General features: G+C 38.4%; 1 protein-coding gene across 1 annotated transcript; it reads right to left on the reverse strand.

Annotated features, from left to right (window-relative positions):
* Positions 1 to 1,571: 1,571 nt before the first annotated feature.
* On the reverse strand, positions 1,572 to 16,194 carry LOC139950835 (acetyl-coenzyme A transporter 1-like). The gene is made up of 7 exons (XM_071949662.1): positions 16,066 to 16,194; positions 10,065 to 10,843; positions 9,003 to 9,196; positions 7,711 to 7,895; positions 6,941 to 7,064; positions 5,943 to 6,170; positions 1,572 to 3,734 (listed from the first exon to the last, which is right to left on the reverse strand). The coding sequence occupies exons 2-7, from the start codon at positions 10,804 to 10,806 to the stop codon at positions 3,567 to 3,569; spliced, it is 1,641 nt and encodes a 546-aa protein (XP_071805763.1). The 5' UTR covers positions 10,807 to 10,843; positions 16,066 to 16,194; the 3' UTR covers positions 1,572 to 3,566.
* Between the last annotated feature and the right edge of the window lie 1,207 nt (positions 16,195 to 17,401).

Raw genomic sequence — 17,401 nt, forward strand, 5'->3', positions numbered from 1 at the left:
GTCATGCAACGGAATTACTGCATGCATTGTACACTACATGCACAACACTGATGAATTATTCATGAGCCAACCGCAACGCAGCCTCTGATTGGCTCCACCGGAAAGTCGGGGGAGATTTGCCGAAAAACAATAAAAAAAGTTAAGACCCGTCACCGCAAATATTCAAGACCATGGTGAGATCTAAATCAGAGAAACAGAGCGCCCGCTAGCGTTCGTTCATTACAAGCGTGGACAGTTTTTGCCGTGCATAATCGGAACGTTGGTTGTGTGTGACCGCGCAACACCAATGGTCTTGGGACCAAGACTACCCTAGACCTTATTCGGGCCCGCATCCTTTATAGCAGGCACCATTTTAATAGATGTGTCAACCCCCCCCCCCCCCCACCATCCCCTAAAATTTCTTGCCCTGCTCCACCCTGCATCAGAGAGCATACGACCTAAGCAATTCCCGGGGCCCTAAAGCGTGCCCCGGACCCCACGCCGTAATGTTATGTGTCCCCCCCCCCCCCACCATCTTTCAAGACGGATTGATGCCCCTGCACAGAGTGAGCTGTTTCTCAGCTCTCCACTGCTTGTAACCAAGTAAGTTTTTATGCAAACAATTATTTTGAGTAAATACCAATAGTGTCAGTGCCTTTAAAATGCCTACCGCGTGTGCACCTTCAGGTAAGCGCTTAATCTTAATCGTACTTTTTACTGGATCTTTTTTAATATAAATTATGAGAATTTTTTGAGATTTTCGAAACGTTGTAATTGTCATAGACCAGTCTTCTCACTTCGTCTAACCCATCATAAGCATAAAATAACAAGCCTGTGTAAATTTGGGCTCAATCGGTCATCGAAGTTTCGAGAAAATGATGAAAGAAAAAAAACCCTTATTGGACGTATTTGTGTGCTTTCAGATAGGAATAAAATACTTCTAGCTAGAAGTCTTTTATTATTTTAGAGAGAAATAACCTCTTTCTCAAAAACTACGTTACTTCAGGGGGAGTCATTTCCCACAACGTTTAGTCAGTTTTCAAGTGAATATTTGTATTGAGTAATTACCAAACATGTCCCTTCCCTTTATGCCTTATTTGAAAACTGATGACGTCATGTAGGTTACCATAAAGTCAAATCTTTCTTCTTATCGGGTATAACGTTTTACGTTCATTGTTTTAATATCACAATGTCTGTGCGAGTTTGATGGGTGAAAGACAGGTTTACGTTAATAATTTGGTTTAAAAGGCGATGGACACCTTTAGTAGTGGTCGAAAACTAGAATTCAGAATTCTCAATATTGGTGTGTCCCAAGTTGCAAACAAATAACGGAAAAAGGAGAAAAAACACACCCTTGCTGCACAAAATGTGTGTGCTTTATAAGATGCATAACAAAAGGACCCAGGCCTTAAGCCTTCATATAGGAATAAAAGACTTCTAGCTAGAAGTCTTTTATTATTCTAGTGAGAAATAACCTCTATTTCAAGTCAGTCTTTAAGTTAATATTTGTTTTGAGTTATTACCAAACGTGTACCTTCCCTTTAAAGATATGCAATTCAATACTGCAACTAATAACATACCAAAAGGGAAAATGGGATTTGAGCTTTGTTTAATAATCACATACATTTTGAGAAAAACACTTGTGGAAATTAACATTTTGTAGAAATAAAGGCCACAAACAAACTTGCTGAAAAAAATTATCTAACCCCAAGTGCTAATTAATTAGGAAATAACTACAATCCCTGTTCAGGCAACCAAAAACGAAATAATCACAAAAATTACTGATCAATCAATCAATATGCCATAACGAAATAAAACAAACGAAAAAAGATGGATATCTTTCAATTATATAAAGGGTTTCTATTGTTAACCCGGATGAATTTTGAGAAAACGATAGTGGTTGTTTGTAAACGAAACAAAACGGACCCGTTTGTCTTACCTTACCTAGAAGTGTGCAGTGATTCACGTTTTGTTTGTTAATAACACAAAGCTATTCTGCACAAATACTTGCTTTGCACACACAAAAGGCTCTCTTCTTAATAGCAATGTTACGATGTTATTTTCACAGTTTTTATGAATTGGGTTTCCCTTCTGCAACTAATTAAACTGACATGTCTCCACCGTCTTGTGTACACAAGTACGATGTATCTTCAGTTCTATACTGTTAAAGGCAGTGGACACTATTGGTAATTACTCGAAATAATTATTAGCATAAAACCTTACTTGGTGTCGAGTCATTGGGAGAGGTTGATGGTATAAAACATTGTGAGAAACGGCTCCCTCTGAAGTGACGTAGTTTTCAAGAAAGAAGTAATTTTCTGCAAGTTTGATTTCGAGACCTCAAGTTTAGAATTTGAGGTCTCGAAATCAAGCACCTGAAAGCACACAACTTCGTGTGACAAGGGTGTTTTTTATTTCATTCATATCTCGCAACTTCGATGACCAATTGAGCTAAAATTTTCACAGGTTTATTATTTTATGCATTTGTTTAGATACACCAAGTGAGAAGACTGGTCTTTGACAATTACCAATAGTGTCCACTGTTTTTAACAGCGCAAGTGGCTTTCAGGGGTCTTTGGTTTCATTATCAAAAATGTTTAATGTGTAAGTTCTTGTTTATTAAATCATTGTTAATTAATTTATTCAAGTGTTTTATATTTCATCAAATGTCTATTGTTTTTGCTAAAAAGAATATTGCTCTTTCACCTACACAAAATGATCCAACTAAATACACATACAAAGAATGCCTGTCTGGCAGGAGGTTCTGTCCCCTTGAGAATGAAAACAAGTGTTCAAGTCCAAGTACCATGTACATGTATTCTGATATCTAAGGTACAAGTCAAACAGCTGAGTACCAAGTACTTGGATCTTGGACTACGATAATGTGTTACTTCATCAATAAAATACTGCAACGTGAGGTATCAAACAAAATTTGTTTTTATGTTGACTAGTTTTCCAGAACACAATGAGTGCTTGTTGTGAACTATTTTAAAACATGAATATATCACAGTTAGCATACAATTTCAGTTGTATTTTTTCCAGAGCTTTATTCCTCTATTCCATGCAATAATACATGTAATGGAAAGTGGAAAGGAAAGTGTTACATGTATATTAACCATGGGTACTTACACGTACTAATCAGACAACAAGTACAATTAAGTTTAGTCGAATACCAGTACATGTACATGTACATGTACTGTACATGTGTATGGCTTCCAAGTCCAGATTATTTTTTCAGTCAAGTATCAAGATTTGACTTTGAGTTCAGTTAGTTTGATAGTCAATAATATTAATAGTAATAATAATATTTAAGTTAACATTGTACCCTATACATATGACCAACATGATAACACATGTTAAAATGCACATAATGGAAGAAAAAGATAAAGAATAAAAGACTGGTCACCATACAAGTACATGTACACCTACCATCAGATTGATGCTCAAGTAGTAGCCGACTACAACACTGCACTTTACATATCATAGCAATGTTGCAGCTAAAAGCAGCGAAATGTCCTGAAAAGCAGTTCTTACTAAAATATTTAAATATATATAATTTCTCACAAGTTCTATACATTAGTTATTAGTCATTGTGTAGCAGGACACTTCCAATCTTCTTCTTTCAAATCTTGAAGTTTGCGCACTTTCTCTGACCTCAAACATAGCCAGGTGAAACCGATGATGAGACAAGCTATAAGCTCGATGTAATAGCCGTCAATATCTGTAACACAGTGTCCTCCTGCATCAGTACATGCCTGCACAAACAACAACAACTTGTTCAAGTAACTGAAATACTGCAGAGCAAAGGGATACATTCAAGTGGATGCACAAGTACAGATATCTACCTGTTGAAACTGAGGACTTTAACAAAAGGGATCAGGTAAAATGACTAGCCATTAAAAAAACAAATGGGTCTGTACATTCCAAAGAGGAGTTTTAGCACATATCAAAAGGTAAAAATCAATCTTGTTTTTCGGGGTGCTATGGCAGAGCATTTAAGAGTAAAGGCCTCTTGAAAGCTCTGCAGGGTGTGGGTTTCAGTCCTGGTTTTGACACTTGTTTCCTTGAGCAAGATACTTTGACATAATAGACCGATTGCGCTCTGTGCGTCACGTGACCTATAGTGGGTATTGGATTTAAACAAACACGGCGTACTGCATATAAACGTGCGTTAAAAAGACATGATTATACTGTTGCAGTTTATGGCTCAAAAAAGAACTAAATTCTCGAAATCACTGTAGAATATTCCGGAGTTTGTAACATGAGACCTTACCGGTGGCTGAACAATGCCAGTATGGGTAAACGCGTTCCATCAAAGAGGAAATTCCATGAGAGTTTTCACACGATGTCATGTGTTTGTACACGTAAAGTGTGGTTTTACAGTGCCCTCGTTGTAATTATTTTGCTGCCAATATTTTCAATAAAAATCTCATTAAGACTGCAAATCCATTTGTTTTCATCCTCAAAATATTTGATTAGAAGGGGGAGCTGTCGGCTTAGAATAGGACAACTTCGCGATCTCCCTTGTCACAGCCCAACTTTCACGCCATGCACATCACAAAATACTTGGCGCGTGAGCTCGCTCTAACCTCAGTTTTTACGTAGTCTAACCATACTCTCACCAGAAACCTCTTTTGTAGTAAAATACATGTACTGGGAACATCAAACAGCAAATGTGATTTTAATCATTGTCATAATATTCAACTTAAAAAGGGCTCCATTTTTAGTTGTAAGTGTTATTTTTTGACAATACAGCCAATTATGGTCCATCGGTACGAGTCTTCCCATGTCTTTACTGTGTAGCTATGTTTCTCTATACACACTATAGGTCACGTGACCACATGTAACAATTAGTAGCACAATCGGTCTATTCTTTTGTCCTTTGAATGGGACATTAAGCCATTGTTCTTTGTACAAGGATTGGTAGTGCATGTAAAACAATCAAGAACAAATAATAGAAGAGTACAGGCTAACCCCGGTGTTTGTCTTTCACATAGAAAGCACCCTTGTTAAAAAAACACGTTTCCTGAGTTATACAAGATTAGAACCACGTTTGAGGTCTTGGAGATCATTTGACTAATCACCAGAGTGCCAGACTATATAAAACAAACACTATAACATTGTAGTTCTCGGTTCCATTGCTTTGTACATTCACCAATACCTGGGACAGTTTACTGACTCTGATTGGTCAAAACCTGATCAGGTGGGGATGTATTAACAAACAAGTGATAAAGGACCAGCTCCGGAAACTAGCGAATAAATGACCCCTAAACCAGCATACATTGTCAACAACTACTGTTTGTGGCATGCTCTGTATCACGTGTTTATTCATCTTAGTTTTATTGGCACTCACGTGCTGAAAATGTATTAACAGGTGTGCGCATTGAAACCCATACATGTATATATGGGCTTATTTAAATTTAGCAGAGATCACAGTTGACAGAAACACAAACTCAAGTTTCACATTTTGACCGTTTTAACCATGTTTTTCATGAAAAGGTAGTTATTAATGGAAATGTAAGTGTGAGGACCTGGTCATCACTGCATGGTAATGACCTCGGTTGGTGACTGACTGCTTTTAATAACGGACCACGCCTCCGGCTTGATCCTTTAACAGCAGCCAGCCACTAACCCGGTCATATGTCATAACCACGCAGTGAAGACCGGGTCCTCACGCTGTTATTCCTTAATACAAACACATCTGGGAGTCGCTAAATGAAGTATGTATTTTCTTTTTTGAAAGGGGTCGATCAGGGTGTTGAAAATTACCTCAGTAATTGCAACTGCATATGTACATGTTATTGTTTGCTGAAAATTGTCAATACAGAAGGTTTTCAGGGTGTGGCAAATATTTCCTCCCGTTCCCATCTGTCACAGAACAATTTTCCATTGGTCTTTAACTAGTCTTTTCTATATTTATTTATTATAATTGCCCCGCCTTAAAAAACACTTTTTACTCTTACCTTAACTTCAACTTTATTGTCACAGTCCATTTCTAAGTTTGAGCCTGTGCCTCCTACACATGACTTCCAAGTCAGAAAATCTACCATCCATAATGCTAGAGTTGATGGCCAGTTACCTCCGAGGTTCTGTACAGTGTTCAGGAGGGTCATATAGGTACCTCCTATGCGAGGGTCACTTATGCGTGCATTGAACGCCATGCTTGCTACAAACATCGAGTATAATGGTATCTGTGGGAAGGGATGCATACAATTTCAAAATATCTTTAGAATTGTGTTTTGACTAATACAATACCAAATCCATCAAAATACTCCACTTTGCAGTGTAAACACCCAACATGGACTTTGGGGTGCAGTACCACTCTTTGGCAACTCAACACCAACATGTTTGGACTCTCATAGGTTGGTATGCCTGGCCTGTTGCTAAGAGTGGCTGGTTTGGGGGCACAGTACTAAATCCTTCAAAATACTACACTCATTGGTAACTCAACACCAACATGTTTGGACTCATAAGATTGGTGCGCCTTGCCTGTTGCTAAGAGTGGCTGGTCTGGGGGCACAGTACTAAATCCATCAAAATACTACACTCTTTGGCAACTCAACACCAACATGTTTGGACTCTCATAGGTTGGTATGCCTGGCCTGTTGCTAAGAGTGGCTGGTTTGGGGGCACAGTACTAAATCCATCAAAATACTACACTCATTGGTAACTCAACACCAACATGTTTGGACTTTCATAGGTTGGTATGCCTGGCCTGTTGCAAAGAGTGGCTGGTTTGGGGGCACAGTACCAAATCCACCAAAATACTCCACTCTATGGCAACTTTTACACCCAAATGTAAGTAGCTGGCTAAAACATGTCTAATTTTAAGAAAGTGTTATTTAAGCCTGCGGTACAACACCATCCAGAGTCGGGTGTCCTGAATATAATTTGTTAAATTTATTTTGTATTTGGGGAGGGGGGGGGGTCTTCTAAATGTGTGCTTGATACATAGCCTTACCTGATAACAAGTGTAGACAAGAATTATCACAACATAATAGTACAATGGAAACTCTCCGTTATCACTTTTCATTGATGGTGTCCACCAAACTATGAAGAAAAAAACTGTCCCGCCAATAAGCAATCTAGAAAACAAAACAGAAAAGCTCAAATCATTATTTTTGTGCTCTTAATTTTAAAACCATTTCACCAATCACTTGTTTGACTTCAACATGTGGTGTACTAACAACCCTGGCGGCCTTACACTTCAGTGTTATACTACAGTGACGTCCTGGATATCAGGGTCCATTTCTGGGGCGGAACATTTTAAAAGCTTCATAACTGCAAGAAACCACTAATTTCAACAGATTTGTTTACGTTGGGAGCTGCATTATTTCACAAAAATGACGGATTTGTAAGGAATATATGAGGACCAAAAAACCCACTGCAGAAAAATATATGCCGCCATGGAATGTGAATCTGTTGAATTTAGTGGCTTGTTGCAGGTAAGATTTAAGTTATGAAGCTGCGAAATTTTTTCTGCCCCAGAAACGGGCCGGAATAGTTAGTACTCTGTATCTGTGTAGTACAGAGGAAGAGTCCTATATAGGGCTAGTGGTATACATGTTGCCTGTAGTCACCTTGGCAGTGTACTAGGTTCCTGGCTGACTAGAAAGCCTGGGGGACTAGTGTCAAAGTCGCGACTATTGATTTCTTTAGTTGGGGGGGGGGGGGGGGGTGGTCATTACCGAAGTACGACCCTACCTTTAAGTCTGAGAATAATGAATTTACCTGATTGGAAAGGCTTTAAGCAATATATCTAGTGGTCTCGGTCCACTGGTGTATTTACTGATAACCCATGGAAGAAGAATTTGAAGAGGGACTATTGGGACGGCAAGTAGAGCTAACTTCTCCTTAGGAACACCTCCTTCGATTAGCTTCAATCCTGTCACTGCATCTGCAGCTGCAAACCCTATCTGTAGAAAAGAGTGAAAATACATAATAATAATAATAATAAAAATAGCGGCTTCTTATATAGTGCACGAATCCATCACTCAGTGACGCTTTGACATTCAGTATTCTCCTGCAAGGTGTGTGGAACTTTGTTTGAATTATGACGAGACCTCCTCCTTTTACATAGCACCATGCAATGGTTTACAAGGTGCTGTGGCACAATATGCTGCCAATCAAATCAGGAACACAGAGGCGAACCCTTTTCTCTTTTCAATAAGTGCACTTGGTTGTTTTACGAGCATTACACAACAGACGGGACCAACGGCTTAACATCCCATCCGAAGGATAAAGCATCATGGTTAGGTGTCTTGTCCTTTAAAGGACACGCAGGTCACGACTGGGACTCAAACCCACACTCTACTGATCAGAAACACCAGAGCTTGAGTCCAGCACTCTTAAACGCTAGGCCATGACACACCACCATGACCACATGACAAACCACTGGTTCTACCTGGACTGAATACAACTAGTAAAGCAAGTTGTTATACATGTACATGTACATGGAGTCTCCTTTCTAAATTATCATCACACCATGCAAAGTTTTAAAATCAAACTTAATAAATTATTATTTTAATAAAGACTTTATGTAAATCTTTGGAGGACAACCCATCACACTTTCATCATTTGGAAAGTCAACACAGGTTTACAATGTAGTTCTCGATGATGATTTTGACATAATTTGGTCAAACAGACCAACAACCAAAGTTTAACAACCAAAGTGTGATTTCTCTTATGAATCTGATTTGGGGGTCAAGCAGAGAAAAATGTATGTGTGCCGGATTTGAACCGACTTCAGGATTAACAGGCAAGAGGTCTACCAACTCGGCTAAATTGCCCTTTATTGTCTGTCTCCCTTATGTAAATATTTTCGCTTTGGTTGCCAGTCAGAAGCCATACCACCTTTAGCTTCTAGGGATTACACCCACAATGCAACATGGGAAGCGGCAGACCAAGGGATCACCTCAAGGGGATGCAACTCTAATATTTCAAAACATCAAATAATAAACCATCCATAGGAAACTGACTGGGTAAATTATTAAATAATTTGGGGGCAAGTATACCTCTCTTACCTTATAAGTCAAAGCAAACAGCATGTATGCTTTTATAGATGGTAATTTTAACAGTTGATAAAGTTGTTTGTAAGTATCAAAGACTCCACATTTCAGTTCATCATTCTCTGTGAAATGGCCCTGCTTCTCATGCTTTAGTAGTGCTATGAGCGTTGTTGTGACAAGAAAGACACATGCCCAGAAAAACAGAAAATCTGTGGTGGAAAAAGGGTAAAATAATATCAGAGTCAATATGGTAATTTATTAATGGAAAAAACATGTACACAAACAATGTAGTACAATGTACATGTACAATGTATGTAGCACAATGAGCCACCTTTGACTTACATTGTACATGTACATGCAAGTTTAATAAAAAGGTGTTGTAGGCCATGGAATATCTTGTTCGTGTAAAATGAAATTCTGGGTAAAATTTGAAATCTCAAATTTAGAATTCCTAACTTTGTGTATACACCATATGCAGAGCTCAAGAATCTTGTTCCTTGGTACATGTTTATGTACACCGCTGTAATAGCCAGTGTTTTTAGCACCAGGCCAATGGTACATTTACATTTACATTGGACAAGTCCTGCAGTCTTGTGGTTTTAATTAAAACATGGAATTGCCTGGTGTTTCTGGCATGTTTGATTGAAAAACATGCCACATCACAAGGCACTACATGCATGTACAAGGCACTACGTACATTGTGTATTATGGTCTCAAGTCATAATCACCATTGCACAGAACACTGCACCTTTGACCTACAGTGATCAATCTAATTCAACCTGTGCCTCTCCCCACCCAACCCCCCAACCCCCAATAATCAATAGGTTATTACTGTAGTTACTGTACTGGTGAATGCTGAATGATTGTACAACAAAAACCAGCCACAGCCAAAGTACATGTTTTAAAGAAAACATCTCTGTTACTGAACGTACAATGATAATCGCAAGTTTTTTCCCATAATTTCTATCTTGTGGTTACAATGGAAACAATCCAATCCAACATTATTTTAACGGAACCCAAGCAGAGGTTTGAACAAAATATTATGTTGTAGTGTGAAGTAAAGTTACTGTAAATTACCTGGTAAAGTCACAAGTCCATGCGATTTGGGCTCCGATCTCAAGTATTTATTACAAAAGTCTGCCGACTCAAGAGCAAGAAATACAACATTTCCAAGGAAATAACCCGCTGTTTGTCCAACTGTATTGCACGTTGATGCATAGCCAACATTTCTCTTTGATAGCATTGTAAGAGCCCAGCCGTCCACAGCAATGTCTTGCGTCGCGGCCAAAAAGTTCAGCATGAAAAAAACTGCAGTAAGGAAGTACACGTTGATTGGTGGCGAGTTTTCATCCACTTCATCAGCATCTCCAAGAATCGCAGAAACATGACTTGAGAGAAACAGCATAAAGAATCCGATGGCGTATTGAGTTGGTACCAGCCATGTTTTCCGACGACCAAATCTTGGCACAAACAGCGAGTCCACAATGGGAGCCCAGATGAGTTTAACGCTGAAGGGCCAGTACACAAAGCTAAAGACAGCTTGCTGACTGTAGCTAACTTTCCGACTTTGTAACACAAGTGGAATACTCCCTGCTAAACCTAATGGAATACCCTGAAGAACATAAAGCAGCAGTAATAACATAATACTTTTGTAGTCTCCTTTCAAGCCAGGACCATTCGCTCCCATGTCTAAATCTTTGCTTCCATCAATCAAAGAGCTTGGTGTGACATCAGTTCTAAATGTTAAGTTACTAATAGTTGTCTGACTGTTGATGATCGGTGACTCATCAGGTTTCTGACTTCTCTTTCTTGACGGCATGGCGACTCAATCAAAAGAAAACAAGTTCTTTCTTATCCTATAAGGCAAGTAGAAAACAAACTGGGGTTACTTCATTATATGAAAATATCTACATGTAGGCCAGTGAATAATGAATATATGATACATTTGTATAATGTACATTACATGTGTGGGCCTGTGAAAAAGCTTGCAGACTAGAACAACTACAGCTTTGAGGGCTCTATTGGCTTATCACTGAAAAGTTCAGGGCAAATCCTGAGAAGGGCCACGAGCTAAGCAAATTCAGATTAGCAATAAAATTAGGCAGCTAGCTTCCGTGTTATTTGTATTTGTCATTCATTTACATACAGTAAGCAACGCCAAGGTTTTCATGTGAGTTTGGGAAACTAAAAGCTTTCCTTCAATTATTGAACTGCTTTGATTTGATTGCTCATAATGATTTACATACGGTATGTAGGCAGTGGACACTATTGGTTATTACTCAAAATACTAATTAGCATAAAACCTTACTTGGTAACTAGCAATGGTGAGCTGTTGATCGTATAAAACATTGTGAGAAACGGCTCCCTCTGAAGTAATGTAGTTTTCGAGAAAAAAGTTATTTTCCTCGAATTTGATTTTGAGACCTCAGAGTTAGATTTGAGGTCTCGAAATCAAGCATCTGAAAGCACACAACTTTGGGTGACAAGGTTGTTTTTTCTGTCATTATTATCTCGCAACTTCAATGACCAATTCAGCTCAAATTTAGTGTCTTTAAAACAATTCATAAAACCCTGAAAAGTTCCTGATGTCCTGGGTATGAAGCATTTGTACAATGTGAACACAATTTTGACTACAGTTTTGTTGGATTTTCCTGATTTGGGAAGTTGAAATTACGCTCATATCAATAGTGTCCATTACCACACTTTTGATTTGTTCAACACTAACATAAACAAAACATTATTTCTGAGAAAAAGTTGGAGTTCTGTGTAATACTAATAATAATGTACAAATTGATAATGAAAGCCATGGGGAATAGTCAGGCACCTGCGATTGGCTGTTTATATGCACGTTGGGCACAATCTTTGAAGAATGGCCTTTTTGAAATTTGCGCAAGCCAATAGCTTACACAATTAAGTACGCACACGCAAGTAAATGTAGACCTAAGTCTTCACAAGCAAGTCAGTCCATAGCCATGACTCAAGGCTGTTGGCGTAGTGTGCCCTAGCCCGGCGCGGCATGATTCGGCAGTCTGCACACTGTGCATACACGAACAACGTATACAGTACAATGTACAGTACATCATGTACATTGTACAGCGAGAACAGTATAGCGAAGTCGTGAGTACAGTTGAGTCTTTCTACTTTCAACCTCGTACACGTTGCTCAACAGAAAGTACTCATATACATGATATACAGTGTACCGTACAGATGGTACATGTGATGTACATGTACATGTACAGTACATGTATGTGTACATACATGTACGCTGTACACGTACTATATGCACGTTTTGTGTTATTTGTGTTACATGTATGTTTGTGGGCATACATGTACATTTAATGTGCGCTGGCGGAATTCAGTGGGTACTCGGATTAGGCAGGTTGCAACTCTAGCTGGAGCGCCTTGATCAAGGCTAGTCAGTCCAGAACATGTCTAGCAAAGTAGTCAATTTCCATTATATTTTAACAAATAATGTAATCCACGGATGGAAATTAAGAAATCTCAACCAACACACTGAAAATGTGAGTAAAAGCAGCTTCCACAATAAGGTAAATTGTGAAAAAAATACTGATATAAATTTGTTCACAATGGTGTACAGGAACTTTATTTGCGTTGTAAATAAATGTACATGTATGCAGCATACGGAGGACTTAATTTAGTTGAACTGGGGAGAGGACGCGGATATAAATTTTAAAGGCATGTGAAACTACCTTATCCAATAGCCATTGATAACTTTACATAATGTATTATGTTCAAGATATTATTCATAGACCTTATCACCAATCCACACTGGCTGATTTTGCTGAAAGACTAATTAAGGCATTTTGGGAAGGAAGTGTAAGCCCCCTTGTTGTTCCGAGGTCTAATGGAAGCATTGGTTTGCAACATTATTTAGAGGGCGCGCTACTCATTCAGACAGAATCAACCGATCCGGAACTGGTCAATCATTCAATAAGGTGATGATATTTTTATCAAACCAACTTTAATTTTTTATTTTTTTATTTTTGCCAATGGATACTTGAGAGTAATTATGAATAAATGATGATAAAAAAATAAAATAAAATGTTGTTGTTCTGGATCACAAAAGTGATCCAGAAGGACAGGTCAAACCACTATATGACTGTACAACTACAATGATATTAATTAAATGATCATTGATATGTGATAACTGATGTTTTGTGAACAAATCAATACTGGAATTGGTTGCGATAACGTAACCCCTACTATGACCGGAGGGTAACGAGCAGTGTTGTAACCACGGTGGGCGGTGCTGGGCGGGCTTGCCCAGGACTCACATCTTTTGCCCAGCACTCTGAGCAAAATACACCGTGCTGCCCAGCACAGATTTCAAATATTGTCCACTTTGCATTGATCTGACATGTCTGAGACAAAGCTAATGATAAGGAGTATCACATGTCAAAGAGAAAGAACACAGTCGAAAGATGATTCTACTTATTGCATGGCCCAATAACCCGCCCAGTTAATAAACAGCTAATGAATGATGAGGAGAATCAAATGTCACAGAGAAAGAACACAGTCAAAAGATGATTCTAATTATTGCATGGCCCCATAACAAAAACATTTCGGAAAACTTGCCCCCCTTCAGCAATAATGGCAATAATTCAATCACAAATAATTTTGTTGATCCCCCTTGCCCTCGGTAGACTTCCAACAAAAATTGATTTATTGCCCACCACTAAAACTGGTCTAGCTACAACACTGGTAACGAGTCAACGTTCGTGCACACTAACAAAGCGAAATGGGGCCAAGACAAGAATGAAGAAACTGTCTTAGAAGCACAGGTGCAAGCTTGCATGTCACGCTCATGTTTTAAATTCAACACTTTAGTGTTCAAACATCCCCACGTGATGCCCTCATTTCATTTTTCATTTCATTTCATTTATTAATTTCACAGGCAAAAATTCAAGCACAGACAATAAGGACAGTAAGAAAACAAAAACATGAACATACAATACATGTACAATAACAAAAAAAGCAGCACCCCTGAAGGATTTAAAAAAAGTAAACTAAATTACTATCGAGTTAATCTCCTGATGCCACAATTTACGAAGAGACAAAAAGGGACATTACAGATGGACATTATTAAAACATGGCATACAGTATAAAAATATAGAACTATACAAGCAGTTAAAACTATAAAAGCACTAGGCCCTAATGGGCATTAAAAATACAAAATCGTTAAACATGTTAAAAGAGAGATTCTAGTTAATTATGCAAAAGGCACTATAAATTTGAGAAATAAAAAACAGCAGCAAGGTATTTGAATGCATGTCATTGATAAAAGCACAATACGATTGTCTAGTACGATATTTGACCTCATTCCGAAGCTTTTTGTACTTAGCCCATAAGTTATGATTAGCTTGGTTATGGATAGCTGCTTTAAAGGCTCTATTCTTCTTTTTGGATAAAACAGTGATATCATGTGAGATCCAAGGATGTTTCTTTCTACCTTTGCATTTGGCTATAGGAACAATATCTTTTACAGTAGCAAACAACAGGTCTTTAAAACAACCCCAAATCTCATCAATATTGTCTGAAGAAAAGCCCTCTCGACCAATCAGAATGGATAAACTGTCTTAGATATTTATGAATACTATTTATAATTTATTACTATTATTACTATGTTATTAGATTAGAATAGATCCTAGCCCAGGTTGGACTTCTCCGCTCCTTGCATGGAGCACCAACTGACGTTCTAGTACTACAGGCTATTGTGACGAGATTGTGTGGACCGACACAAGTCTAATATGCCTTATTTGGTAAAGGTCACGAAATTGTGTTGTGTAAGATGGTCGGAGAGGTCAGCAGCGGGAGTGACGGGTCTTGTGACCACCCTGGTAGCAGCGGGCTTGTCGCTGGGCAGGGACACGCAGGCATTGTGCCGGTATTGTTTTAATTGCTGCATAAATTGTTTGCTTACGATTGTATTGCTGAGATTTTGAGTATCCTTTTCAGAATAGTTACAAGTGACGAAGTGGCAGCTGGTAGTTGACAGGTTTGCAGAGAACTTGGATGGCCCAGCGTCAATCACAGAGATTGATCGTGAGTTGACCCTCTGGGTTGACGAGTAGCCATTCATTATCGGTTGAGTAGTCTAACTAATTTGGAGACTCGAATAGAGACACAGCAAAACAATCGGCAAGCTTGCGCGTGCATTTTGATTGCTTACTTTGCTAATATTGGAAGGACCGGCGGGGAAGGCACTAGGGAAGACATGATTTGTTATAAGAGATAAAAGGCCTCGTTTATAAAGGATAGAACGAGAAGAACTGTAATTTCAACTATTTACATGTATAATGAGAAAGTGAGTTGCCCAGGAGGCATTAAAGAAGATTGCCCAGGGGCAATTAAAGAGTTCAGAACTGTGTTTTAGTCATATTATGATGTTCTCCCACCCCCAGTAGAAATATATCCAACCCTGCCCCCAGAGTGCAACAGACAAACAGTAACCGATCGGGCGGTAGATTTCCACCCAAACGACCCTGCGTTTTTAGCCCGAGATTGCTCAAAGTATTCCCCGGGTCCTCTGACTTCAGGTACAATTTGGATTCGGGATAAGGGGAACTTTCGGCCCAGCGGTTGCAGGTCTCCTTGGCTTGGTCCCTTGAACTCCTAAATTTAAATTAATAAATTAGTCTCGCGGGAAGCCGCCGCACTATCATATCCTACTCCTTGGGCTAGGCTAGCCCCACAAACCGGTGTCATGGACATGATTTTCGAAAGTGGTAAAAGTTGAGCAAATCTGTTGACTAGCTGTCGAAATTGTACGTGTTTGACCATTTCGCCCTGCACAGGTTGTGGATGATTCGATGATTCGTAACACTCCGGCTCCGCCGTCTGCAGGAGGGTTACGTTATCGCAACCAACTAGTCACGCTAGTTGGAACATGATGATTATCATATTCATTATGATGTGGGAATGGAATTTGTGTCATGATTTTCAAAAGTGGTAAAAGTGGGGCAAATCTGGTGGCTAGTCTGTCAATATGGATCGAAAATGGAACATCACAGCCCTTTGAATTGTTTTTAAACAATTAAAAACCATTTGCGGCACTTACGATTCGTTTTTCAGTTCACAAAATTCCAGTTTCCGTACAGCTGCTACTGCTAAAACACGTCACCTCCATTATAGGTGCATGGCAAGTTAGGCCTTAGGGTGTTTCCTTTCCACTCACAGAGCATAGAACGTGCTATAACAAAAAGGGACTTAGACTTTGTAGTAGTGTCCCAACTATGGTTTTTGACCGAACTGAACCTAGCACAGTATTGGGCCCGAAATAGCCAGCCGCGTATTCCCGGAAAAAGCCAGCCGCGTATTCGGAAAATAGAACACATACAGTACAGGGAGGTTCAATTCTGAAGATGAAGATCTGTTTTATTCGAACGAATTCTAAAATACTAGCCATAAACCACAACTTTTTATTTGATAATATATCAATTTAATAAGTATATATGATTAAAAAACAATGAAAAAAGAAATAAACTTTTAACAAGACGTCACAAAATGACCCGCAAACACAAAGGCAAAAATTAAATCGTTTGTGTTACACTGTGTCATTAAATATACTGTGTAAATACATAACTATAATTTGAAAATAATTTGTACCCTTCATTAAGACAAATATTTGCTTTTATATTCCAGAATCTTAAAGACTGATTTACTGGGCGGATCAAATTTTGGAGCTGGCCAATTTGGTCAATTAATTAGTGGTTAATTAATCACAATAATATACGCAATTTTCAATATTATTTTACCGCACTAACAATGCGGTTGACTTAAAAACAATTTGAAAAGAATTTGTACCCTTCATTAAGACAAAAATTAACTTTTTTATTCCAGAATCTTTAAGACTAATATACTGGGCGGATCAAATTTTGGAGCTGGCTAATTTGGTCCACTAATTAGTGGTTAATTAATCACAGTAATATACGCCATTTTCAATATATTTTACCTCACATAACAATGCGGCTGACTTAAAAACAATTTGAAAAGAATTTGTACCCTTCGTTATGACAAATATTTGCTTTTTTATTCCAGAATCGTGAAGACTGATATACTGGGCGGATCAAATTTTGGAGCTGGCCAATTTGGTCAATTAATTAGTGGTTAATTAATCACACTAATATACGCCACTTTCAATATATTTTACCGCACTAACAATGCGGTTGACTTAAAAACAATTTGAAAAGAATTTGTACCCTTCATTAAGACAAAAATTTGCTTTTTGATTCCAGAATTTTTAAGACTGATATACTGGGCAGATCAAATTTTGGAGCTGGCCAATTTGGTTCACTAATTAGTGGTTAAGTAAATCACAGTAATATACGCCATTTTCAATCAATTTTACCGCACATAACAACAATGCGGTTGAATTAAAAACAATTTGAAAAGAA

This window comes from Asterias amurensis, chromosome 18, assembly GCF_032118995.1.
Source record: "Asterias amurensis chromosome 18, ASM3211899v1".
NCBI lineage: Eukaryota > Metazoa > Echinodermata > Asteroidea > Forcipulatida > Asteriidae > Asterias > Asterias amurensis.